We start from the raw sequence: 25,723 nt of genomic DNA, 5'->3' as shown, positions 1-25,723 counted from the left end.
GACCTATGGTTGAAGCTAAACCATAATTGTTCTATGAATTTTGATAATTCTACCTTTTTTTAAAGATAAAAAGTTCTTCTCGCTGATGATAGTTTAAAAAACATTTAAGCAGAACAGTGGATTGAATGCTCACGTGCCCAGCATTCCGCAGCACCAACGTTTATCAACTCGGTTAGCCTCGCCCCAGCCACTTCCCTCCGTTCCTAGTTATTTTGATGCAATTCCTGTGTCATGAAACATCACCTGTCAATATCTCAGGATGTTTTTAAGATATATGGAGTAGAAGCTTAAGAACCTTTTTGAGGAGTGTACTAAAGTTAAGAGTACTTGAATTGCGTTTGGGGTGTTAGAGTGACACAGAGGACAAATGGAGAAAGAGACACACCTGATAAGCAGTTTACCGAAAAAGAAAAGAAGGGGTACACCGAAAAAGCCAGTTAATAGCGTCGAAGTGCCCATGGAGAGAAAAGGAGAAATCGGCATTTGTGAACACCTAGTCCGTGTCTGCCTAGTGTACAGGTCAGTGGGGAGTCAAGACAAGTGCACCTCACACCATCTGAGGGAGATACTCTATTTCTGGGCTTTTTCATCAGGGGAAAAAACCAAAGATGTGTACAAAGACTGCACGTGAAAATATTCACGGCACTATTTGAAGAATTGAATCTAAGGCTCAGTAATGGAGTGATGAAATACACATAATATATTTATAAGATATTGTAATATTTTTAACCACTGGAGATGATATAATATGATACCAGTCTTATAAAATGTTTAATGCATATTTAAAATACCTGAAAGAAACTAATCCAACTATTAACATGCCTTAATAGTGGCTATCTCTAGGTTTTGAATTATGAGTGATATTAATTTTTTTATTTTTTTGGGGGGTGAAGCGTTTCAGATTGACTACTTACTGTATGTTAAGCACTATTTAAGCACTATTTATACTTCTCATTGTAGCCCTAAGAGGTTTTATTATCCTTACTTTATAGATGAAGAAATGGAGGCGTAGAGAGGTTAAGTACTTTGATAATTTGAGTTTCTCCAAGTATATTTTTTGCTTCCCAGTGTAGTTTTATCTCCAAGAAGACATTATAAATATTATTTTGTTTTTCTATAAAATATATGGTAAATATTGTAACATTAGTAAAAATACTTGTAAATTGATGGGTAACATTTCACCTTCTAAACATTCCGTGATTTTTAAAGTCCTTTGTTTTTGTTTTGGGCCCCTCCACGCCCCCCCCCCCATGGCATTCTGCTCAGAGGAAAAACGGTACAATGAACACCTTTGTGAATAAATCTGTACGGGCTTTTCTGGTTATCTCCCCAGGGGAAGCTCTCAGAAGTGGAATTATCGCGTCAAAGAACATAAACATTTAAAAGGCCTTTGATACAAGTGGTGAGATTGCAGGTGACAAATGATCATTCCTCCTTAACTTTAGAGAGGTGGTTTTGGGGCTATAAATTTGGGGAGAAATAGGTCATCTAAACATCAGCGGGAATTTGTGCTTTCATAGTTGCTCTCGTAAAAGTCCAGTTTCTCTGAGCTTGCTGGAGACAGAAAACACAAAGAAAAAGAGGAGAGACATACTTTGGAGATTAAATTGTGGCATTTACTTGCTCTGTGACCTTGAGCAGCTACTTCTTCATTTTTTTCTGATTATCTTAAAATTTGGGTTAGCTCAAGTATTTATTGCAGAATGTCTTGTGAAAGCATACAAAGTATATATATCAAATTTACATGAGTTTGCTTTGATGTTTGATTTTATAACCTCAGGCTTATAATTAGGTAGAGCAATTTCCATTGTATAACTTAAAAATTATACATATAGAGGGTGTAACATATTGGTTAGAGATGGTAATGACCATAGAAGGAGTTTTAGTGTTGCATTTTTAAATAAAAACTGGTTTTTCCTTAGGGGTTACTTGTTTTCTTTTTGTGACTAGTAAGAACAGGAAATTTTTTGGTAATTAATTGGTGGTCTCTGTGAAATAATTAAGTTTTTATTGTGGTTTCTCTTGAGCATATTTTCTTTTAGAAGCTCCTGTAGGCACCTTCTACAAAGACTTTAACTGGAGATTTGGGCAGGGAGAGAAAGGTTTCTGCTTAAGGGGGTTCAAGGAATAATTAATAAAATCAGAAAATTCTCCTGTGAAACTACTGAAGAGGTTAGGATTGAATTTCCTGGGACGACCAAGATTCATAAAAGGTAACCTGACATTCTAGAAATTTGAGAGTTGCAAAGGTGATAAGAAGAAAACATCCTATTAAAATTTGAAAGCAGTTAAGTATTGTAATGGGAAAAATACTACTTTTTACTTTGAATAGTAATTATGAAACTATTATAAGTGGTAGAGGTGGAAATTTATGCCCAAGGAGGATTTTAATCAAGGGTTTTTAATTCATAATCAGTAATTGGATCAGAATGGTTCATAACCTTGCAAAGTTAGGTGTATGTGTATTTTGAAAGGAGAAGCATCCAGTGCTTTCACATTTTTAAAGGAATGACTTCCAAAAGCTGAAACTAATAGTAGAATAGAATATAAGCTCTGCAAAGCTAAGAATGTTTGTCTCCATTATTCTTTGTCCCCGGTTCCTGGTACATAGTTCTGCTCAATAAATATTTGTCAAATGTATGATTTTTGTAAAGCTATGTGTGGCATAGTTAATAGTGGTGGGTTTTAGAAGTCAGAGGTGGGAACGCATTCCAGATTCGGTGTGGTTGTTGTCTTACAGGTCAGCTCTTCATTTGTCAAAAAAATTTCTCTTGGTGTTTAAGTTGAGATGAGTAGGTAGAGAATTTGTATGATAATTTTGTGATTGAATTGATTTCTTTTTTTTTTAAACATGGAAATGTAATAGGAAAATTTTTCTAACCAATACATACATATTCATTCGTCGGTATATTAGAAAATGTACTCTGATGCTGTTTTAATTTGATTCAATGAATGAGACCTTAATAGTTCATGAACTAAAGGGGGGACTGGTGGGGGAGGGGTGTGCAGGGTGGAGGGGAACAGAGAGAGGGAAATAGAACAAATGTAAGGGCATAATCAATAAAATAAAAAAATATTAAAAATAAAGAAAACTTCTTAAATTTGTGAATGGAAAGTTTTGTGAATTGTGTTCATTAGATCACGTAGTATGCCAATAACTGCTATTCTGGCTAAAAATGTAAAATCAACAAAATGTTGACAAATTTACCTGCAGGGAACATTGCTTTATCAGCAAGAGAGCTAGGTTTTTGCAGCGAAGCTCAGTGATTCTAGCTCAGTATCATTACACAGCATTTTCAGCAGGTGATATATTGTGTAATCTGTGAGTACATTCATCAGCGTAATAAGTTTATGTACTCTTTAAAACCGAAGTTTGAGAGAAGGTTAAAATGCAAGTCTATTTTAAATATTGTAAAGTTACAGCCTTTCTAAATGAGAGAATGAATGAATTTCCTTAGATTGGAGTGCAGTGGAACCAGTGTTGATTTTATAAATCAGTTTCTTTCTTAATTCAAAGTATGATTGTAAATTCTTTATATTAGTGATTTTTACCAGTCAGACATAAAAGATAATTGAAAAGTTGTTTGCTGCCTGCACTTAATTATGTGTGAGTAGATTTTTTACATTTTATATATCTTTTGGCAGAGGAAAAAAATTATTGCTTTTTTGTGTTTTCCATGATTGTTGTGCTATTATGAATAGGAACTGTAATTATTTTAAATTTATTTAAAACCAGTTGTATCCTTACTCTAAAAGGCTGTCAGAACATTTGCATCATTTTGGTCTTTTGCATTATTTTAAGAGGCCTTGTAAAATACCCAGAATGATTTTTTAATAGAAGGGCAGGAATTTGCCATCATAGATTCCATATCTTGCCACATGGTTTCTTTCTTTAGTTGAAGCATGATGAATTTATAAGGTCACGCCACACATTTTAGCATTCAAGTATAAGTATAAAATACCTTTTGAAGTCAGATTTAGAATCTTTGTCTTTTTTTAAAAGATTTATTTATTTTTAGGGGGGAAGGGAAGGGGGGAGAGAGAGGGAGAAACATCAGATTGATTACCTTTTACATGCCCCCCGCAACTGGGGACCTGGCTCACAACCCAGGCATGTGCCCTGACCGGGAACTGAACTGGTAAACTTTTGGTTTGCAGGCCAGTGCTCAACCCACTGAGCAATACCAGCATTATAGTTGGGATCTTTGAAGTAATTTAGCCTAATCTTTTACCCAGTGAGGTTATTCTTTCTATAGTGTTTCTAATAGGCTTTGCTTAAAAGCTCAATGATCAGTGACTTTTCTTTATGAACCAGCCTTTTCATTAATTATGCAATAATTAAGTTGTTATTCTTTCTGTTCAACTCAAATCTGCTTTGTGCTAGGCACCATCACTTCCTTGTTGTGCTTTTTAAATTATGAAATATGCATATAAGTAATGAAAATATTATAATGAACATCAAAATTCATTTACCCCTAATTTTTGCTTTATTTGCTTGAAATTATTATTTTGTATTAATGTATTATCAGATGCATGTATGTTGTATCTCACTGAATGAATGTACATTGAATTTGTGGCATTTCTGTTCTTTATTACTCTAGTAATTGTGTTCAGAAAGGAAATGTGGTTAATGTGTTATGTGAACACCCATTCAATTTTCTCTTTTGCTTTCTGTCCTGAAGTGAAGCAAGACTCTCCTCGAAAGACCTCAGTTGACCTGAGATCCCCTCAAGTGCCAGAGCTAGGCCACTGTTCCCTTTATTTGTTTCACATGGAAGCTTCTAGATCATTACTCTTACTGCAGGGTTAAAGCCTTACTCCTTCAAAACTTGTGCTGTTTGGCAATTTATAGACTTCTCTTCAGTGTTGTCAAATACCAACTGACCTCCTCAAGTCACTCTAATTTATATGACTGTTTTCTTTTAAAATAAGAATCCACATCATTGATCATGTGTACACCATAACCACATTTACCTAACCTTTCAGAAATACTAGTATAAAAGTAGTAATAAAACTACTCTTCCTGTGGATAGAATATTCTCCCAGTTAATCAAGTGAAATGAAAATAAAAATGAGTTCCATGTTAAATAATATGTGTGGAGACAAGATGAAAAGCTATTGGCATTAAAAAGAAAAACAAAACCAAGACAAAAACAACAAAAAACCCCATCCCTGCTAAAAATGACTATAACCTGTACAGAACTATAAACAAAATATTTTCCAGGGAGGGTAACCAAAGACGTGTTCATTTTATCAAAAGTGAAAGTTGAGCCCTGGCTGGTGCTGCTCAGTGGATTGAGTGCTGGCCTGTGAACTGAAAGGTCACTGGTTCGATTCCTGGTCAGGGCATATGCCTGGGTTGTAGGCCAAGACCCCAGTTAGGGCCTGTGAGAGGCAACCGATCTATGTTTTTTTCTCCCTCTCTTTTTCCTCCCTACAACACTCTCTGAAAATAAATAAATAAACTGTTTTTAAAAAGTGATAGTTGAAAATAGGATGGTCGTGTATCTATCTACTAAGAGGTATTGAAAATTTTAGGCAAATGTTGAGAAGCCTTAAAATGACACAATAATCTATCAGTGTGGTTACAGAAGAGTAAACATCTTTAGAAAACATGACATTAGCTCTTGCTATGTCTAAACAGAATGTTATTCAAAAGTGAAGCAGGACTTCTGCCAAGATGGAGGCAGAGGTGGAAGCACTGCACTTTCTCGTACAACCAAGTTTAAAAGCAATAAAGTTTTAGCAACAAAACGCAGCCAAACCACAGAAAATTGAACTACACGGAAGTCTGACAACAACGAACCCTTCAGCCAAACCAGTAAGAGGGAAAGAGCCAGCAGCAGAGCAGGGTTGGGCAGGAAAGATCCACTGGACCTACCCGGGTGTGCGACCCAGGTGCGCAGGCAGCCGTGGGCGGATCCCAGGTGTGGAGAAGCAGGCAGACCCACTGAGAGCTGACCACGGTCACACATTTGCATGCAGATACACCAGTGAAGGAGCCAGTAGTGAGACAGACCGCACAGGCCCCAGCAGCAGGAAGTGGCAGAGGGAACTGCCATTGTCCATCTCTGACCCTGCCCTCACATACAGCATCACAACCCAGTGACCTGGGTGGCCCCGCCCTGGTGAACAACTAAGGCTCCACTCCTCATACCTAACAGGCACAAACAGATCAAACATGGCTCAAGAACAACTCAGAGCCCCAGAGCCGATAAATCTAAGTGACCAAGAAATAGCCTAACTTTCAGATGCACAGTTCAAAACACTGGTGATCAGGATGCTCACAGGACTGGTCGATTTCAGTCACAAATTAGAGGAACATATGAAGGCTAAACTAATTGAAATGAAGGGAAATGCACAAGAAACCAATAGTAATGGAAAGGAAACTGGGACTCAAATCAAAGGAGTGGACCAGAAAGAGGAGAAAAATGACCAAACAGAAAAGAGTCCAGAAGCAAGAATTCAAAGAAATGAGGAGAGTCTTAGGAACCTCCAGGACATCTTTAAACGTTCCAACATCCGAATTATAGGGGTACCAGAAGGGGAAGAGGAACAGCCACCAGTGGAAAACTTATTTGAACAAATAATTAAGGAGAACTTCCCCAATCTGGAAGAAAAAATAGACTTCCAGGAAATCCAGGAAGCCCAGAGAGTCCCAAAGAACTTGGACCCAAGAAGGAACACACCAAGGCACATCATCATTACATTAGCCAAGATTAAAATGAAGGAGAGAATCCTAGAAGCAGCAAGAGCTAAGGGGACAGTCACCTACAAAGGACTTCCCATCAGACTGTCAGCAGATTTCTCAAAAGAGACCTTCCAGGCAAGAAGGGGCTGGAAAGAAGTATTCCATTCCAAGTCATGAAATCCAAAGACCTACAACCAAGATTGTTCTATCCAGCAAAGCTTTCATTTAGAATGGAAGGACAGATAAAGTGCTTCTCAGATAAGATCAGATTCAAGGAGTTCATCATCACCAAGCCCTTATTATATGAAATGTTAAAGGGACTTATCTAAGAAAAAGAAGATAAAAAAGATGAACAGTGAAAGGACAGCAAACTCACAGTTATTAAGAACCACACCTAAAACAAAAGCAAACTAAGAGGACAGCTAGATCAGGAGCAGAACCGTAGAAATGAAGATCACATGGAGGGTTAGCAACAGGGGAGAGGGAGAAGGAGAAGGGGGGGAGAAGGTACAGAAAATAAGTAGCATAGATGGTAGGTAGAAAATAGATACGGGGGAGAGGGCAAGAATAGTATGGGAAATACAGATTCTAAAGAACTTGATAAACTAAAGGGGGGAGTGGGGGGGGAGGGGTGCGCAGGGTGGAGGGGAATATAGGGGGGAATAGAACAACTGTAATGGCATAATTAATAAAATATATATTTTTTAAAAAGTGAAGCAAAACAAAAGGCTTAGACATGGTGGTACAAATCAGTCCTAGAGGAACTTGTTGCAGTATCATAAAACTGCCTTGTGCTCCACTAGTATTTGGTTTTGTCCTTAGAATAGGGGTCCCCAGACCTAGCCCCCCCCCAGACTGCATAGCAGGAGGTGAGGCAGCAGTGAGCAAGCAAGTGAAGCTTTGTCTGTATTTACAGCAGCTCCCTATGATCACATTATTGCATCAACTCCGCCTCCTGTCAGATCAGCAACAGCATTAAATTCTCATAGAAGTGCAAAAACCCTACTGTGAACTGAGCTAGCGAGGGATCTAGGTTGTGCACTCCTTGTGAGAATCTAATGCCTGATGATCTGCAGTGGAGCTGAAGTGGTGATGCCAGCACTGGGGAGTGGCTACAAATAGTTTATTATTAGCAGAGAGGTTTGACTGCACAGAGATCACAGTGAATCAGTTGCTTGCAGATGCATATCAAAAACCAATCCAGTGGCTGGTGTAGCTCAGTGGATTGAGCGCGGGCCTGTGGACCAAAGCATTGCTGGTTCTGTTTTCAGTTAGGGCACATGCCTGGTTTGTGGGCCAGGTCCCCTTTGGGGGGCATGCGAGAGGCAACCACACATCAATATTTCTCTCTTTCGCTCTCCCTTACCCTCTCTCTAAAAATAATTAATTAAAAAAAAAAAAAACAGTGAGTGGCAAGTGATAATTAAGCTGCATCTGGTGGCAGGTATAAAGCCACCTCCTCCTCCCAAGTCCATGGAAAAACCATCTTCCACAAAGCTGGTCGGGGGCTGCTGACTCAGGAGGGAAAGTGAAAAACAGCTTAAATTTCATTACAAACCAGTGCATGACTGTAGTAGTGTCCCAACTGTCTGCAGAAATGATATGCTGTTTGTCACAGAAGCTTTACTTGCTTTGAGGGAGGAAATGACTCCAGGAAGCTAAGATAAAATAAAGTATGAAGATTTATGGCAGAATTAGAGATATGTGGTGAGTAGATTCAGAAATATTTGGTAGAACCATCAAAAATTCCAGTAAGCCTGAATGAGATTGGTTATAAACAAGCGCATATGAATTAGTTTTTTGTTCATATCTAGAAGTTTTTTGGCTTCAAAAGTTTGGTTTTAGTCATGATTTAGTTGGTTATGCCTGTGCATCAGTGGAATATCATTATATTTCCAATTTGGCTAAAGGAATTTCAAATTAAGTTTAAGTAAAAAATTAATATTTTAGAGAGTAGTTAGTCCTTTTTGATAGGTTGAGGACTAAATTTATTAAATAGAAAAAGGAATAGTAAGAAACCAGTTATGATTTAAAATGAAGTTTGAGTTTCAATGCCAGATTGAAAATGTGACGTATTTAAGTGAAGAAATGGCAAGACCTTTAATGGTAATAAAAACATGGAATGTGCACAGTAACATGTGTGAGTTCTTACATGTGGTAAAAGGGTAACTCCCGGTGGCCATTATGGGAGTTTGATGGCCAGTTTCATTCTTAGTAATCATCAAATTATTCTAGATATGGTTCATAGTTTATAACCCTTGCCCCCGTTAGACTTACTATAATCAGACTTTGAAAAATATGTATCCCAAGCATTCTCTATAGATGGGGTAAATATTAGGCTCTGTGGCTATATGAACTATTTTGCAAATCTGTTTATTTTAGTGAATAAAAGAAAATATTAAATATATTATTGAACAATTAATATTGATGTATTGGTTCAATCATTGGCTATTAAAAGCATTAACTTGGTGCCAGCCTGACCAAAGGTCACTGGTTTGATTGCCAGTCAGGGCACATTCCTGGGTTGCAGGCCAGGTCACCAGTAGGGGGCACTTGAGAAGCAACCACGTATTGATGTTTCCCTCTCTTTCCCCCTCCCCTTCCCTCTCTAAAAATAAATACATCTTTTTAAAAAATTTGCTTCAAAAATATCACAACATTGGGTGGGTTTAAAAAAACAAAGCATTACTTATCACTGCCAAGAGAAGAAAGGAACCTGGGGTGGGGGTAGCAGGACATATAGATGAAAAGGCATTTAAAAAATACAGTAACAGTTGCCTGTATGGATTTTGTTTAGATCTGGATTCAAACAAACTGTTTAAAAAATTCTTAAGAGACAGTTGGGGAATTGTGAGCACTGATTGGTAGTTGATGTTATAAAGAAATTATTAATTTATTACAGAAATTATATTGATACCAGATTATGTTTAAAAACACATCTTTGCCTTAGATACATACAGAATTATGCACATATGAAGTGGTGAAATGTCTGGAATTAGATTCATAATAATCCAGAATGGTGGTGGGATGGGGGTTGGGGGTAGATGGAGATACAAGTGGTACATGATTTGTCATGAGTGAATAGTGATAGGTTCATTATGCTATTCTCAATTTTGCATTATTTTGCGATTTTTTTCAAAATAAAAATTCAAAGACAGTGTGATGCAACAGTATTCCAAGAGGAAATTGCAGCACTAGGCGACATTGCTGTGTGATGTATCAGAAGTAGAGATGGGTATGAGTAACACACAGATGTGCTTATTCTAAACATGTCTAATGTATAGCATATCTAATGTATAAATATATTTTGTTTTTCTTCAGAGCTGAAGCCATTTTTTGCATCTTGGATGATTAACACCTAAATGCTTAATTCTCAAAACTGCTCAAGAGTCCCACAGACAGGATTAGATGATCCAAGTTACCACCAAGAAATTACTGTCTGGAGTTCTGCGGTAAGATTATAACAAATATTCTAAAGGCTAAATAATGACTGTGAGATCTAAAAAGCTTTTTAAATGCTGTATTTGAAACAGTTCAAAGTTATGATAATCAGCCAAAGATCCTAGAAATATCAGCCTGCCAATAGGCTTCAGGGCATTTCCTGCTCATAGATTCAGCTGGTAATGGATACAGTTTTGTCATGGGAATGCCATGCTTTCCTTTCTCCTTGCTGTTTGTCTCAGGACGGGTCCTCTGGAAGCTGATTCTGAAAAAGGAGTTTGGCTTCCAGGGTGTTTATTAGGGATCAGTCTCTATTAGGAGAAGTGGCATAGAAGCATATTGGGCAGAGGAAACTGAACTGCAGGGCAGGCTCAGTGAAGCCTTGGCCAACCAACCCTATGGGAATCTTGTGGTTGTAAGAGTTTCTGTCCCTTCGTGGTAGCAAGGTTCTTGTGAATAGAGACTTAAAATGCCTTTGCATCTTGCACAGGTCATGGTAGAAGCTGCTCAGCAGAATTTGTTGAATGATGAAATCTGAGGAAAATCTTGTGGTTTCTTCAGTGTCGTCTAATCCTTGCCCTTTATTTCCCCAGTTTAGAGCAGCAGGGGTGATAGTGACACAGGTGGTTCTAGTTTATCACCAACAAACAGAAAAGGTAACTTGCCCTCTGTAATCAGCCTGTGCTATATCCCATTATGTTTCTGGGCTCTATAGATAAGGAAGACCTGAAAAGGGACCTGAGGAAAACCACCAGTGTAAGCTTTAAAGAACATAAGATCAAATGCATAAAGAGGAAAGAAATAACCTAGGAGACACAGTGATAACTTCTGCGCTATTAAGGTATACGAGTTACAGTTCTGACCTGCTGTTTCTTCATCAGATGTGAACCATTATCCTTTCAGGTTCAAGGGTTTAGAAAACCTATTTCTTAAAAGCCAGCATCTTTTCCTAGTAGTACATTTCTGCTCTAACCCCGGAAATGTAAGTGCTATACTTGACTTCCTTGTTTTTCCCCCCTTTTTACTGTAGAATTCCCTGAGGCAGGATTTGCATTAATAAATTCCTGATCCTTATTAAGGGCAAGGATTAAGTGTCACTGAAGAAACCACAGATTTTTCCAGAGGAAAATTGCATTAATTTTTCTCTGAACCTTAATACTATGTTAATGGTTTACATGTAGAGGACCTTCAATTACTATCTTTTAAATAATGAAATAAAGAATAATTGACTTTATAATTAATGTGGTAGAAAAATGAAGATTAAAAACTCAGTAATTCAGAACCAGAAATTTGTTTTTTCATTATAATTTTTCCTGATATGTAGTCAGTTTTATGTTTCATCTTTTAAAATATGTAAATAGTCCTGGCTGGTGTGGCTCAGTGGATTGAGCACCGGTCTGCAAACCAAAGGGTTGCTGGTTCAATTCCCAGTCAGGGCATATGTCTGTGTTGCAAGCTGGGTCCCCAGTGTGAGGGGTGCATGAGAGGCAATCATACATTGATGTTTCTCTCCCTCTCTTTCTCCTTCTCTTCCCTCTGTCTAAAAATAAATAAATAAAATATTGCTTAAAGTTTTTCCTATAAGAAAAATGAAGTACATAAATAATTTTCTTCATATTGAAAATAATGAGAATATACTTATGGTTCACTAAGTAAATCAATTTTTTAAATTAAAATGTATATCCTCAAAGCTATAATTTGATTACTTAGAGAGTTTATGTCTTGTCTGTTCTCTTTGGTTCTTCATTTCCTTCTTGTTCACTCAATATCCCCACCAGAGGGCAGGCAAAGGAAGGGAGAAAAGAAGGTATTAATTTCAGTACTCAAAGTTGTACCTTCCACTCGGATATTTTGTTAGGCTTCATGGATTACATTAGGCAAGAGGATCAGCTAGTTTAGCTATTTGAAAATATGTAGTAGAATGCTGAAATTTTGGAAATAAATTATGTAAGGTTGATTACTGGGTTTATTTAAATAATTATACTTTGTACTCTTAGATCCATATATTGTAAATTATCACTTTTTAGCAGGGGGAGAATTCATGCTAAGGTTTCCATTGCCACTATTGATAATTGTAATTGATAATGATGAGGCATTTTTGGTTTTTAAAAGTACATTGGGATGTTCATGATACAGTACTCCTTTCATGTCCTGTAACATATTCCTGAGGTCTACTAGCGAAGTTTTAGAAAGAATAATCTTTGAGTACAAGTTAGTTTTTCACTTCAGTTGTAAGTTTATTTAAGGTATAAGGACGACACGCCTGAGACCAAAGTTTTCAAAGTCTAGATGTTAAACTAGGTGGATGCTAAACATTTTATGGTCTGAATATTACTTTTATGGTCTGAATATTACTGTTAACACCCATTGTAGATGCACAAGTGTACGAACAAACGAAGTGCCGTTTCATGGTTGATAGCTGCTTGGCTTCTTATCAGTAGGAGCAGCAAATGTCCTAAAAATCAGCTTTGGAACAGCTGGCACTTGACCTACTGGTGCTCTGCGCCACCTAAACTCAACTGACGTTTCTTTGCTCTTTGACACGAATAGCGTACCTTATCTTCTCATCAAGGAAATTGGTAAAAGTACCTTTCTGCCGGCTCGTAGGTCCAGTCATGTAGAAGAACCTTACAATGGATTTTTTAAAAAGAGTTGTTCCTCCCATTCTTTTGGGAGATGTGCTTTTCGATACTGGAGCTAGTTTCCAGGACTGTTCCCCAAGATTGCTGAAGGTGAGACGTCTTAGTTTGCTTTCATCGGAGGAGACTGTAGATGGGGAAGACGGAATCAGTTTCTGTCACAGTAATTATGACAGCCACCACCAGCAGCAACTAGGTAACGTACAGTTGTATTCAGTCCTTTAGAAAGTATTTGAGGAAAGAAATTATTTTTACGAGAATGAATTACAGTGAGCATAAATCTTCATTTTGAAAATCAAATTGAAACATTAAAAATGTTTAATGCAGTAAATATGTAGTTGGTCTAAATTTTTTTAGTATCAAGTTTTTGCTTTGAGTTTAGATGGGGAAATATTGATGCTATAAATCAAGATAAAGCCATTAATAAAGTCTACAGTTTCATGATCTTTAGAATATATGCTAATATTATTGAAAAAATGCTATGACTCATAGAAAATATAAATGAAAAATAAAAACATCACATCTTTCAATATAATCATGATTATTTTGTGTAATAGTACATTTGTTTCATATAATCCTGCACAGTTAAATTTAATGCCTTTCAAAGTTTGAGCTAATGATTCTCATTCTGTGTTAGGAGGAAAGTCAGTTTTGTATATAGTAAATAGTAAATGTGAAAAGAAAGGAAAATCCTTTAGGAATAAGATGGCAGAATGCTTTAAGTTTTTAAAATTTTGACTAAAACACTTTAAAATGTTCTGTATGACTATGGATTTTTTTTATTTTGGGGAATAAATAACTACCCATATAAATTAATATAATATTTAGTAGTAAGAAGAAAGTTTCTATAAACCCTCTACAGGATTGATATATATCCTTATAGCTGTTTTCTATGCATATTTTATTGTACACAAATATATTTTTATTTATAGAATTTAAGATTGAGGTTTACTGTCCAAACTGTTTTGATACGTGGTTTTTCATTTAATGTATCATGAACATTTTTCTCATTTAAAATGCACTCCATTGTGTGAGTATAATGTTTTATTCAATCAGTCACTTAGTAATGAGTATTTAGAATGAATTTCATTTTGTTATTCAAAATATCCATTTATATACCTTAATATAAGATATATGATTACTTCTTAATATAAATTTTTATGTACATTTAAATTTTTGATAGACAGTGTTAAGGTACCTTTAAAATTTTTTCTAATTTCAGCTCCTCAGGGCAGAAGATGAGTGTCCCTATTTCTTTATGTTCTCTCTGGTGCTGTTTCTTGTCAGTTTAAAAATTTGTGTTGTATTTGTGAGAAACCATACCTTCTGTTTTAAAAATATCAATTATGTAAAAAAAAGAGAAGGAGCTTTTAATTTTTAAAAAGAAATATATCTTGATCTCTACAATGTACTGTTATTAGAAGTTTTCCTTTCTTTAATATAAAAAATATACATTGATATCTACCATGTACTAATATTAGAAGTTTTCTTTTTCTTTTTTTGTACTATTCACTCACTCGAGTGGATGAAGTGGCAGTGAGGCCACTGAGGAGTTACTAGTACCTTTTAATTTCAGTTAACATCTGTAAATCCTTTAATACTTAGTTTTGTGTTCAATAGTGCATACATGCATAAGCGAAGATGTGAATATATTCATATATTGTTAAGTTATTAAAACTTACCTTTAACTTTCAGTCTTTTTTTACTGATCTCCATTTACTGATCAAAGACCTTTTCTTGACTCTCAAGATTAAATACTAAAGTGATATTGTAGATAAGAATGGAACCTGCATGATTCATACCAGTATAGACTGGTTACTTGCAACTGAGCATGAATGAATGCATTTTACTTCCTCACTCTTGGTGGTCCCGGGATGGAGATAATATAGTAGTTTTGTCAGAAGTCATGCAGATACAACTGGGTACAGTTCTAAAGAGTGTTATAGTTTTGTTCATTTAATAAAAGAGAAATCAAAGTTGTGAAGAAATTTAACATTAGTAATGCAAAGAAGAAGCTACTCTTTTATAGAAAAACTGGTGCATAATTTGTATCAGTTGTGTTCAACTTTTTAAACTGTTAATTCAAAGTTTAAAGTTATTTCTAAAGGATGTTAGACAAGCTTGTAATATGGATTGATAATTATATTCTTTCTTTTTTAAAATATATTTTATTGATTATGCCATTACAGTTCTATTTCCCCCCTTCATTTCCCTCCACCCTGCACACCCCTCCCCCACCATTCCCCCCCTTTAGTTTATGACCGTGTGTCTCAAGTTCTTTAGATTCTATATTTCCCATACTATTCTTGCCATCCCCCGTATGTATTTTCTACCTACCATCTATGCTACTTATTTTCTGTACCTTCTCCCCCCCTTCTCCTTCTCCCACTCCCCTGTTGCTAACCCTCCATGTGATCTTCATTTGTATGGTTCTGCTCCTGATCTAGCTGTCCTCTTAGTTTGCTTTTGTTTTAGGTGTGGTTCTTAATAACTGTGAGTTTGCTGTCCTTTCACTGTTCATCTTTTATATCTTCTTTTTCTTAGATAAGTCCCTTTAACATTTCATATAATAAGGGCTTGGTGATGATGAACTCCTTGAATTTGATCTTATTTGAGAAGCACTTTATCTGTCCTTCCATTCTAAATGAAAGCTTTGCTGGATAGAACAATCTTGGTTGTAGGTCTTTGGATTTCATGACTTGGAATACTTCTTTCCAGCCCCTTCTTGCCTGGAAGGTCTCTTTTGAGAAATCTGCTGACAGTCTGATGGGAAGTCTTTGTAGGTGACTGTCCCCTTAGCTCTTGCTGCTTCTAGGATTCTCTCCTTCATTTTAATCTTGGCTAATATAATGATGATGTGCCTTGGTGTGTTCCTTCTTGGGTCCAAGTTCTTTGGGACTCTCTGAGCTTCCTGGATTTCCTGGAAGTCTATTTTTTCTTCCAGATTGGGGAAGTTCTCCTTAATTATTTGTTCAAATAAGTTTTCCACTGGTGGCTGTTCCTCTTCCCCTTCCGGTACCCCTATAATTCGGATGTTGGAACGTTTAAAGATGTCCTGAAGGTTCCTAAGCCTCTCCTCATTTTTTTGAATTCTTGTTTCTTCATCCTTTTCTGTTTGGTCATTTTTCTCCTCTTTCTGGTCCACTCCTTTGATTTGAGTCTGAGTTTCCTTTCCATTACTATTGGTTTCCTGTGCATTTCCCTTCATTTCAATTAGTTTAGCCTTCATATGTTCCTCTAATTTGTGACTGAAATCAACCAGTTCTGTGAGCATCCTGATCACCAGTGTTTTGAACTGTGCATCTGAAAGTTTGGCTATTTCTTAGTTACTTAGATTTATCGGCTCTGTGGCTCTGAGTTGTTCTTGAGCCATGTTTGATCTGTTTGTGCCTGTTACGTCTGAGGAGTGGAGCCTTAGGTGTTCACGAGGGTGGGGCCACCCAGGTCGCTGGTTTGTGCCGCTGTATGTGGGGGCGGGGTCAGAGAGGGACAATGGTGGTCTTCTTTGCCACTTTCCGCCACTGGGGCCTGCAGGGTCTATCTTACAGCTTCGCTCCTTCACCGGGTTATCTGCGTTCAACTGTGTGACTGTGGTCAGCCCTCAGTGGGTCCGCCTGCTACTCTACACCTGGGATCCGCCTACGGCTGCCTGGCTGCCTGCCGGTGCACCTGGGTTGTGTGCCTGGGTGGGTCTGGTGGATGTTTCCTGCTGGATCCCGCTCTGCTGCTGGCTCTGCCCCTCTTACTGGTTTGGCTGAAGGGTTCGTTGTTGTCAGACTTCCGTGTAGTTCAATTTTCTGTGGTTTGGCTGCGTTTTTGTTGCTAAAACTTTGTCGTTTTTAAACTTGGTTGTGTGAGGAGAAGGTGCAGTGCTTCCACCTATGCCTCCATCTTGGCGGAAGTTGATAATTATATTTTTGTGAGAAAGAATCAACTGAGAATAAGTTAGTTTGCAATATATAGAAATTTACTTGCTACTTTTAACTCCAGAGTATTTATAGATACTTATGGTTTCTTTTCTTAAAAAAAATTTATTTATTTATGTATGTACGTATGTATGTATTTGTGTATTTATGTATTTATTCAGAGGGGAAGGGAGGGAGAAAGAGGGGGAGAGAACCATTAAAGTGTGGTTGCCTGTAGTATGTCCCCCCACTGGGGACCTGGCCCATAACCCAGGCATGTGCCCTGACTGAGGATCGAACTGGTGACCCTTTGTTGTGCAGGCCAGCACTCAAATCACTGAACCTCACCAGCCAGGGTGATACTTTTGTTTTCTTTAATAAAAATATATGTGAATTTTGAGGTATTTGCAGGGGTTGATATTTTGAAGAACATTTTTCTTTGCTTTTGATAACTTGTTTTTATTTTTTAAGCTTCTGTAAATATTAAGTAACTTAATATTTTAATTTTTTTATGGAAATTCTTAAGCAACCCTCTGTATCAGAAATTCTCTATTTCTCTGTAAAATATATTAATTAATAATTACCTATAGTACAATAAACTGTTCGAATCCTTTGCCCTCATTTCTGCTCCCAGCAGTTTGGGGTGTGTTTATGCCAATTATCCTTGTAATTGTGATCATATCACTTAATTAGGTATTACATAATTCAGTAAAGTATGAAGGTGAAAAGAAAGAGCTGTTGAGGTGTAAACACAGTTGCATACCATGATCAGACTCTATACAAGTGAATAGCTTAAAAAATTGCTTTTGAATTGTATGTGAGTCACAGAAGTGTATGTAATTGGAAGGATTTACCCTTAGATCCCTTCAGCTTCCCATTCCACTTTGAAGAAATTGAAACTGGAAATTATGGATGATGTATATGGGTTGGATTTTAGGCCAACAAAATGACATGATTAACAGATTCATCTTAAGAGACAAGTACTTGGCACTACATTAAAAGTTAGGGAATAAACTTGGATTTTATATTTTAAGTCAAAACTTTAAAATCTTCAGTGGACCTATAAATCTTTCTCCCAACCCCCTTGATTCCTACTTTAATGAAGGTTTTTGATTATATGATTAGTTAGTTTACTATAAATTAACAGTGTAATTATAGTAAAGGGACTCTACGGTATATAATTGTATAATGTTGTAATTTAAAAGAAAATGTATCTATTTTTAGAGAGAGGGGACGGGAAGGAGAAAGAGAGGAAGAGAAACATCAACGCGTGGTTGACTCTCACACCCCATGTCCCCACTGGGGACCTGACCCGCAACCAAGGCGTGTGCCCTGACTAGGAATGAAACCCTTTGGTGTTCCGAAGGTTCGCAGGCCAGCATCCACCTAGCCACCAGCCAGGGCCATGTTGCAATTTTATTAAAGAAGTAAATCATTTATGTTCTATGTCTGCTCTTTAAGGAAAGGTAATCAGGATGTTCATGTATTTGTGTTACGTAATCTTGTTCATAAACTGTCTAAATACAGTGTTCATATGTTTTTTTGTGTAGAGTCAGTCATGTGATCAAAGGCCAATTTCTTTGATAAATATTAGTAGAATTGAAACAAATAATATCTTCTAGCTTCAGACATAAAAGTTGATGGGGAGAAAGTGCCCTTCACTGATTCAGAATATACCAGTGTTGTCTGACTGTTGAAGAACAATGAATGTTGGGCATAGTCATGAGTCAGCTCCTAAGAACCAGGCAGTGTGTTTCCACAGACTTCTGTTGCGACAGCTACAAGGTCCTTGTATCTCCAGGACCTGGTTATTTTTATTCTGATGGAATCGATCTTAATTTTGTTGTTCCTTCTGTTTGGAGTCAAGAATCAGTGAGTGTGAATATAAGATTTATTTTTATAATTCACCAAGACCAGAGATGATGATACATTGAAAATAACTAAGTATATGTCAACATTAAGGGTGAAAGAAATTTATTTATTCTAATTATTTTATTGTTGTTCAGTTACAGTTGTCTGCATTTTCCCTCCACCATTCTCCCCACCCCAGCTAAACCTCCCTCCCTCCCGTTTCCACCCTTCCCCTTGGTTTTGACCAGGTGTCCCTCATGGTAGTTCTTGAAAACCCTTACCCCCATTGCCCCCTCCCCCTCCTCTCTGGTTATTATTAGATTGCTCTTAATTTCAATGTTTCTGGTTATATTTTGTTTGCTTTTTTCTTTTGTTGTGTATGTTCCAGTTAAAGGTGAGATTATATGGTATTTGTCACTCACTGCCTGGCTTATTTCACTCAGCATAATGTTCTCTCGTTCCATCCATGCTGTCACAAAGGGTAGGAGCTCCTTCTTTCTTTCTGCTGCGTAGTATTCCATTGTGTAAATGTACCATAGTTTTTTTGATCCACTCATTTAGTGATGGGCACTTACGTTGCTTCCAGCACTTGGCTATTTTAAATTGTGCTGGTGTGAACATTGGGGTGCATAGGGATGAAAGAAATTTTTGAGCACCCTCTGTATTCTGGGCACTGTTTTCTTGATTCACCAATAACTGAAATGGTGCACTTCAGTCTCCTTTCCTCCCGCAAATAGAATGCAAGGTGAGCATGGACTTTGCTCTGTCTATTTTTGTGTTCCAGAGCTCAAAACAGAATAGCTGCTCAGTAAATATTGGTTGAATGAGCAAATGTTATCTAAGTTGTCTTGAAAACTGAGTGAGATAAGTTGTTATACAAAGTTCTAAAAGTTCGGAGAGGCTTTAATGAAGTTACTTGAACTTTTGTTTGGGTTTTTATTTGGCTACTAAGTGGTATAGTCATGCCACTGTTCTAAAGTCAGGCATTTGCTCCTTCTACTCCATTTCATTGTGGTGTTGATATTTTTGAAAGTTATGTAGGAACATTTTTTAAAGGCTAGTTGTATTTATTAAGGTTAATTAGTCCACAAAGAACATACGACTTTTTGGGTGCTTTCATTTTAGTTAGAGCTATATTTTCATAGGAAACACTTTTAATTCTAGTATATGTCAAACATTACTCTTTGAGACCCTGTTTCACTTTAATGAACAGTTGATAATTACTCGTATAACACTGGTTAAATAGGCTGGTTAAGGGAATAGCTGTTTCACGTGACTGTTACAAAGGCAGTGAAGAGACGCACATTGAGACTCCATTTTCGCGTTATTACAAAGCGTTCATGACTCCATGGGTTAAAAACATTTAAATGGTGTGCTGGTGTACTCTGTGAGGTATTGGGGGGGGGTGGCTCATTAGCAGGACAAACCACAGTGGAGGGCCCGTTAAAAATTCCAAAAGCCTTTTGGTTGAGCTTGAAAGGCTGCTGTATACAGTTGACTAGCAGAGAAAGGGGAGTACTAATTGTTACTAAGATTCCAAAAATAAGTGACCTTTTCAGTTTTGTTTTTTTGTGGAACCATTGCCCTCAGTGGTTAGGTTTTGCACCTCCAGAAGAGCTTGCCTTTTGTTCAGTGCATTACGTGTTGGGTGGAGGAAAGATATGGCAGGCGAGTTTCTTTTTAGAAGGGAATAAGATGGATAAAGAGTTATTTAAGTCTTCGTCAAAGACTGGCTTGTTAAGGGAGAGTTTAGAGACGGTCCTAGGAGAACAATGAGATGAAGTGGGTTTTCTTCTGACACTTCAGAAGCACGCAGTGGTAACAGACCGGAGGAGATGGGGAATCGTTTGGAATTCAGATGTGGTAAAGAGGTTGCTAGGCAAGGCCATGTTCTGGAAGGACCTGAACTCCAAAATAATTGGTCTGCTGTGGAATTTCTGGCCATGACCCAAATCATACCTTGTACTCACCGTGTGTGAAGGGGTTTAGGAATTCTTGCTTATACACTGGGATTTGGGAGTGTTGGGCTTTGGTAGTATCATCGAATCAAGGCCTTCAGAGTGTTTTTTCAGGCTGTTATTATCAGAGGATGTAGGGAAAGCTTATTGGGTTGTTACATGCATGCCTTCTCAGAATCCGTGAGAACTCTCATGATAGGAGGAGGGATATGGGGAAGACCTACAGGCATGATGGGAGGCACTGAAGTACTGAGAAAGGAGTGCTGGGGGACTTTGACCCAGATGCAGCCGAGCTCTACCAGTGATTGGCTGTGTGTCCTTGATCAGGCTCTTTAATCCCACCTATGAATGGTATTTTCTTTGTGGCATTTTTAAAGAATGTGTTTTATTTCTTCTTCTTTTTTCATCCTCTTCTGAGGACATGCTTATTGATTTTAGAGAGAGGGAAAGGGAGGGAGAGAAACATCGATATGAGGGAGAAATTCCTTCCTATTGGCTACATCTCATATGCATCCTGACTGGGCACGAACCTGCAGCCTAGGCACGTGCTCTGACTGAGCAGGAATCAAACCCGTAACCTTTCAGTTTACAGGTCGACACTCCAACCAACTGAGCCACATCAGCCAAAGCTGTAGCGCTGTATTTTAATATTAGCAAAAAAAAAAAAAAGGCTGCAAAATTGACATATAGTTTAACACTTGGTGTCTATTATTGTTTGCAAAAGCTTTTGGAATTTTGACTTGGAGGTAGATGAATTAAATTTAACTAGAATTTATCCTTGGAGCATTCCATCATAGAAAATATCCTAGGAGTCTGGATCTAAGTCTTTTATTTTGCATAATTCCAAAAAATTTTGGCATGTGATTTAGAGCTACGTGCGAGTTTGTGGGAGCTTGACTTACGTTACCACCTCGTCCTTAGCCTCCTTCTTTGTCCACAGTCTGTGTTCTTCCCAGGAACCACTGCCGAGGGACTGTGGGATCCAGACGCAGAGGCGCTTAGAAGTTAGTGCAGCAATGTTACTGTACTGATTTCTCTCAGCTGTTTTTAAAGTTAGCTTCACATTTCTTAAGAAGAATCATATCAGACTGTCTCCTCAAGTTACATGGATATATATTTTTAAAAAACGGAGCAGTTAAGTATGGCTAGAGTTATGATCAGGATCTTTACTTTTTGACATTTAGAAAGGTCTCGGAAGAAACTTAATTGAAATAAGGTGCATCTGTCCTTTTTTTTTTTTTTTTTAAAGGGGTGTGTAATAGCTTCTTCTGTGTCCCACTTACTCTGTTGTTTCCTAATCACAGAACTGTTACTTATCTGGTAGGAACTGGTGTGCTGGTACTGGTTGTTAAAATATTACACTTCTTCTTATCAGCCACTGCCCCAGGGCTTTCTTGAACCATCCCTGGGTTCACCAACTGAAGGGGGAATCCTAAGCACCTGGGGACCCCAGGACCCACCTCCACTCCGAGGCTGGGCCTGTTCTAATTTTTAATTACCACACCTTCCTGGTGGCTGACTATTTCACTGATCACCCCTGCTTCTCACTTAAGAAGCAAAAGGAAGAAGGAGTTATATCTAAGATAAAATTGTTGGGAAAAAGGGGACAGGAAAAACACATCATTACATAAATTAGTCACCACTGAACTAATAAAAGTGTAAAAGATGAATAAGATGATAGAAATAATCTGTATTGGAAGATGCTAATGAAAGTAACAGAGGTGAGGTTGGTGAAAAGCATGGTAAAATAGGTTAAGATGACTAAAGCTAAATGTAAGTTTAAAATATAACCAAAGACATGCTGGAAAGGTTAAACAGAAATGTGCTATAAAAGAAATTCAGGAAGCAACATACAGTCCAAAAGCTAACTCCACCTGAGTACAAATAGTGGCCTTTGGGCTGAGGCAACCAGAGGTGGTTTTAAGCGTCTAGTCCTGGTGACTCCCTGGAGCTGGAACTGTGTGACTGTGCTTGGGTGTGTGTGCAATTCCCCCTCCCCCTGCCCCACCCCAGCCTCAGTTCATTGTCCTCTGTGTCACTACTCTAACTCACTGTCTACAAGCTTCAATTCCATTTAACAGAAAAGGTTTGTTTCTGTCACCAGATAATGAGTTCCTTGTGAACCGAGGTGGTCGTATTTATGTGGGTATCCCCAGAGCTTCGGCCAATGGCAGGCACCTAGTAAGCAGTTAGCAGATGTTGGTTGGACACCAGAGTTCTGTGTCATTCGGTTCTTGTCCTTTCTGTGCCAGAGCAAGTTTTCACTTGTTACTGAGAGCTGCTGTCAGTTGTCATATTTAGCCTACTGACTTTTCCTTCGGAACCACCTAGCGCAGGGCTCAGTGGGCACTTGTTCCTGGGGCAAAACCAGCCTTCGTTCATTTCAGATGAAAAAAGAAAACAAACCTCAAGTTGAGTGAGTAATCTAGAACAGAGTTTGGCAAGCATTTTCCATAAAGGGCCAGACAGGAAATACTTTAGGTGTTACATGCCACAGGTCTCTGTCACAACAGCTTAGCTGTGACTTTGTGGGGCAGAAGGAGCCTAGACGATAAGGGACTGTGTGTGTGGCTGTGTTCCGGCAGGGCACTGTTCAGAAGCAGGTGATGAAGCAGATTCGGCCCCAGGGCCAGAGTGGGAATGAAGATCACCACTTGCAGCTAACTTACCTGTGAAACAGGGAACAGGAGCTGTGACAAAGGGGCCTGTTGTTACCCTTATTTATGTTTTCTGTAAGCCTTGGAATAGTGTTTTATGGTAGGAGGTGTTCAGTAAGTATTTATTAATTTGATTTGGGATCCAACTACATCACTTATCCTCCCTGGGCTTTGGCTGTCTCATCTGAAGTTTAAGGGACTACATTATGTGATCTTTAGTGTCTCTCCAGTTTAAAAAAATCTGTGATTCTGTGGCCGTGGGAGGCCCAGTGGTTTATTCTTTAAAGAGAACTGGCTTGTCGCATTTTCTCTGCGCCCTTCGTATCCTGAGGTGGAATTCTGAGATGGTTGCTTTTGGAGTCCTGTATGTGGACCTCTCTGCAGTGAAATTCATTGTCCACCAGGCTATACCTATACTGTCCACCGGTCTCTGGCACCTCATCCTGCCAGTTTGTTAAACCTATTCATTTTTTTTTTTTGTCTAAAAGAGTAAATTAGCCATAAAGATAACCTAGACAACCTCAGGTGATTCTCTGTAGGAAGATGATGATCAAGGTGAAGATCAGTCTGTTTGTCTCTTAGACTTACATTTTCTCTAAAGTCTGTGTCAGGAAAGTATCCCATCATTGCTTTATTAATTGAAACCGTTAAAGATAAATAGTAATCCAAAACAATTGTAAATATTGCAGATGTAAATTTTTATCACCTTACCTAAATTCTAAATTCTTCTTTCACTTAAACTTTTGATAGATTTTTCTGTTTCTAAAGAGTGATTTGTTTAAGATTAGGTAAGCTGTCTGATGGCCTCTTAGACTGTTCTCAGGAATATCAGCTGGTGTGTATTTCTAGTCTACTGAATGGAGAAACTTCAATAAACTGTAAAAAGTTCTTATAAAGAATACAGAAAAATTATCTTTATTTCCTACTATTTAAGTAAGTATAGATGTGTGCCAAAAATGACAAGCAAGATAATATTTTTATGAGTGTAATTTAAAGTAGCTCTTAAACTTTAATAGGCTTAAGAATGACCTTGTGGATCTCATTTTAAAAAGTGAGTTCTGATTTACTCAGTTTAGAGTGGGGCTTTAAAGAATGTTGAGATTATGCCCTGGCTGGTGTGGCTCAGTGGATTAAGTGCTGGCCTGCAAGCCAAAGGGTCGCCGGTTTGATTCCCAGTCAGGGCACATGCCTGGGTTGCAGGCCAGGTCCCCAGTTGGGGGCACATGAAAGGCAACCACACATTGATGTTTCTCTCCCTCTCTCCCTCCCTTCTTCTCTCTCTAAAAATAAAATAAATGTTTTTTTAAAGAATGTTAATATTATGAAGGTAGGCTCTTCAAATTTTATTTTTCTTGAAAAACTAAAAACAAATAGGGTTTTTATTTTAGTGAGAGAGGAAGGCAGTAGGGAGAGAGAGAACATTATAGGAAAAATTAGAAAGGAAAGCACTGGCAGAAAATATTGAGCCTTCACTTTGTGGTGGTCGCTTCACAGACAAGGTGATCATAGGTCCTCATAGACCCTGGGCAGGTGACGGTTTACATCCCTGCTCCGGTGTGTTGCTGCTAATACCTGTTTTCATGGTCAAAAGCTCATCATGTTTCATAGGATTTGACCTATTCTTTCCCAGTAATGGAAATCCCTTTTCTTCCCACTGCATCTACATAACATGGACAGTGAAAGTACCTTAGTATTAACAATCTAGTTTCTTTTGGCGGCAGTTGAATATACAATGTGTGTGTTGTAATAATACAGATCCATTAAGTGCTTTGAATAGAAAATTTGAAATTTGGATTTTTATTTCCATCTTCAAAAATTATTTCACAATTAAAAACAATTCCTAGAATCTCAAGAATCAATTTAAAATATATTCAGAAACACCAGATTTTTTTTTCTTTCATTCAAGAAATAAGTGTCTTAACACTGAGGCAAATGAAACCAAATTAGTGTGGTTTCTTAGGGGAAGAAGAAGGTGTGATTACAGGGTCCGAACTGCTTCATTTTAAGCAGTGGAAGCATTTATTTTATTTTATATATGAAATATATAAAAAGAACTTAAACTAGGAACAATTGGGCTATTAATAAATACCCTGTGTCAGGAAGCTAACGGTAATTGTCCCATATGGCATACGCAGGTAATAGAATTGCTGCATAGGTAACCGCTCCTAAAATATAGAGCTTAGTTAAAATGCTTCTTTACTCTTTTATGTTGCTCATTTACGAATATATTGGCGCATTTGTCCAATCTGTGTCATTTGTATAAAACTTACTGTTATTGGAAACACTTTTATAAGCATAATCATTATTTCAGAAACTTGATTAAGTACTTCTGAAATAAGCAGTCAATTTGGACCTGACCTGAAACCTTTCTATCCAGATATCTCACTGGAGTTCTGGTCAGAGTGTCTTAGGAGCAGATTCCCCTCATTACTCACTTCTTTATTTCATTTGTTCTTTCATAGTCCTGTATTTGAATTATTATCTCTCTTTAGTAGTTGTTTTATTTTCTTCAGTTCAGCCGAAGCCATTAATTTGTGCTTATTGTTGGCCAGCAAGTGTGTGGAAATAAGGAGTTCAGTTC

General features: G+C 37.7%; 1 protein-coding gene across 14 annotated transcripts in view; it reads left to right on the top strand.

The window, feature by feature from the left end:
- Positions 1-25,723, top strand: part of FRYL (FRY like transcription coactivator) — a 247,593-nt gene that overhangs the window by 56,612 nt on the left and 165,258 nt on the right. For 5 of the 14 annotated variants that reach the window (XM_053654991.1, XM_053654983.1, XM_053654977.1 and 2 more), the window contains exon 1: positions 12,647-12,967. In XM_053654991.1, coding sequence (XP_053510966.1) covers positions 12,766-12,967 — 202 coding nt within the window. In that variant the 5' untranslated portion in view covers positions 12,647-12,765. Of the gene's footprint in view, positions 1-10,012; positions 10,144-12,643; positions 12,968-25,723 lie in introns of those variants that run through there. The other 9 variants (XM_053654987.1, XM_053654985.1, XM_053654986.1 and 6 more) reach the window with 4 other exon arrangements.

The sequence above is a fragment of the Artibeus jamaicensis genome, unplaced genomic scaffold (assembly GCF_021234435.1).
Source record: "Artibeus jamaicensis isolate MK-2021 breed Jamaican fruit bat unplaced genomic scaffold, CSHL_Jam_final contig_889, whole genome shotgun sequence".
In the NCBI taxonomy this organism is placed as follows: domain Eukaryota; kingdom Metazoa; phylum Chordata; class Mammalia; order Chiroptera; family Phyllostomidae; genus Artibeus; species Artibeus jamaicensis.
Note: the sequence above shows the minus strand (reverse complement) of the source record. Positions and strands in the feature narration are given on the sequence as shown.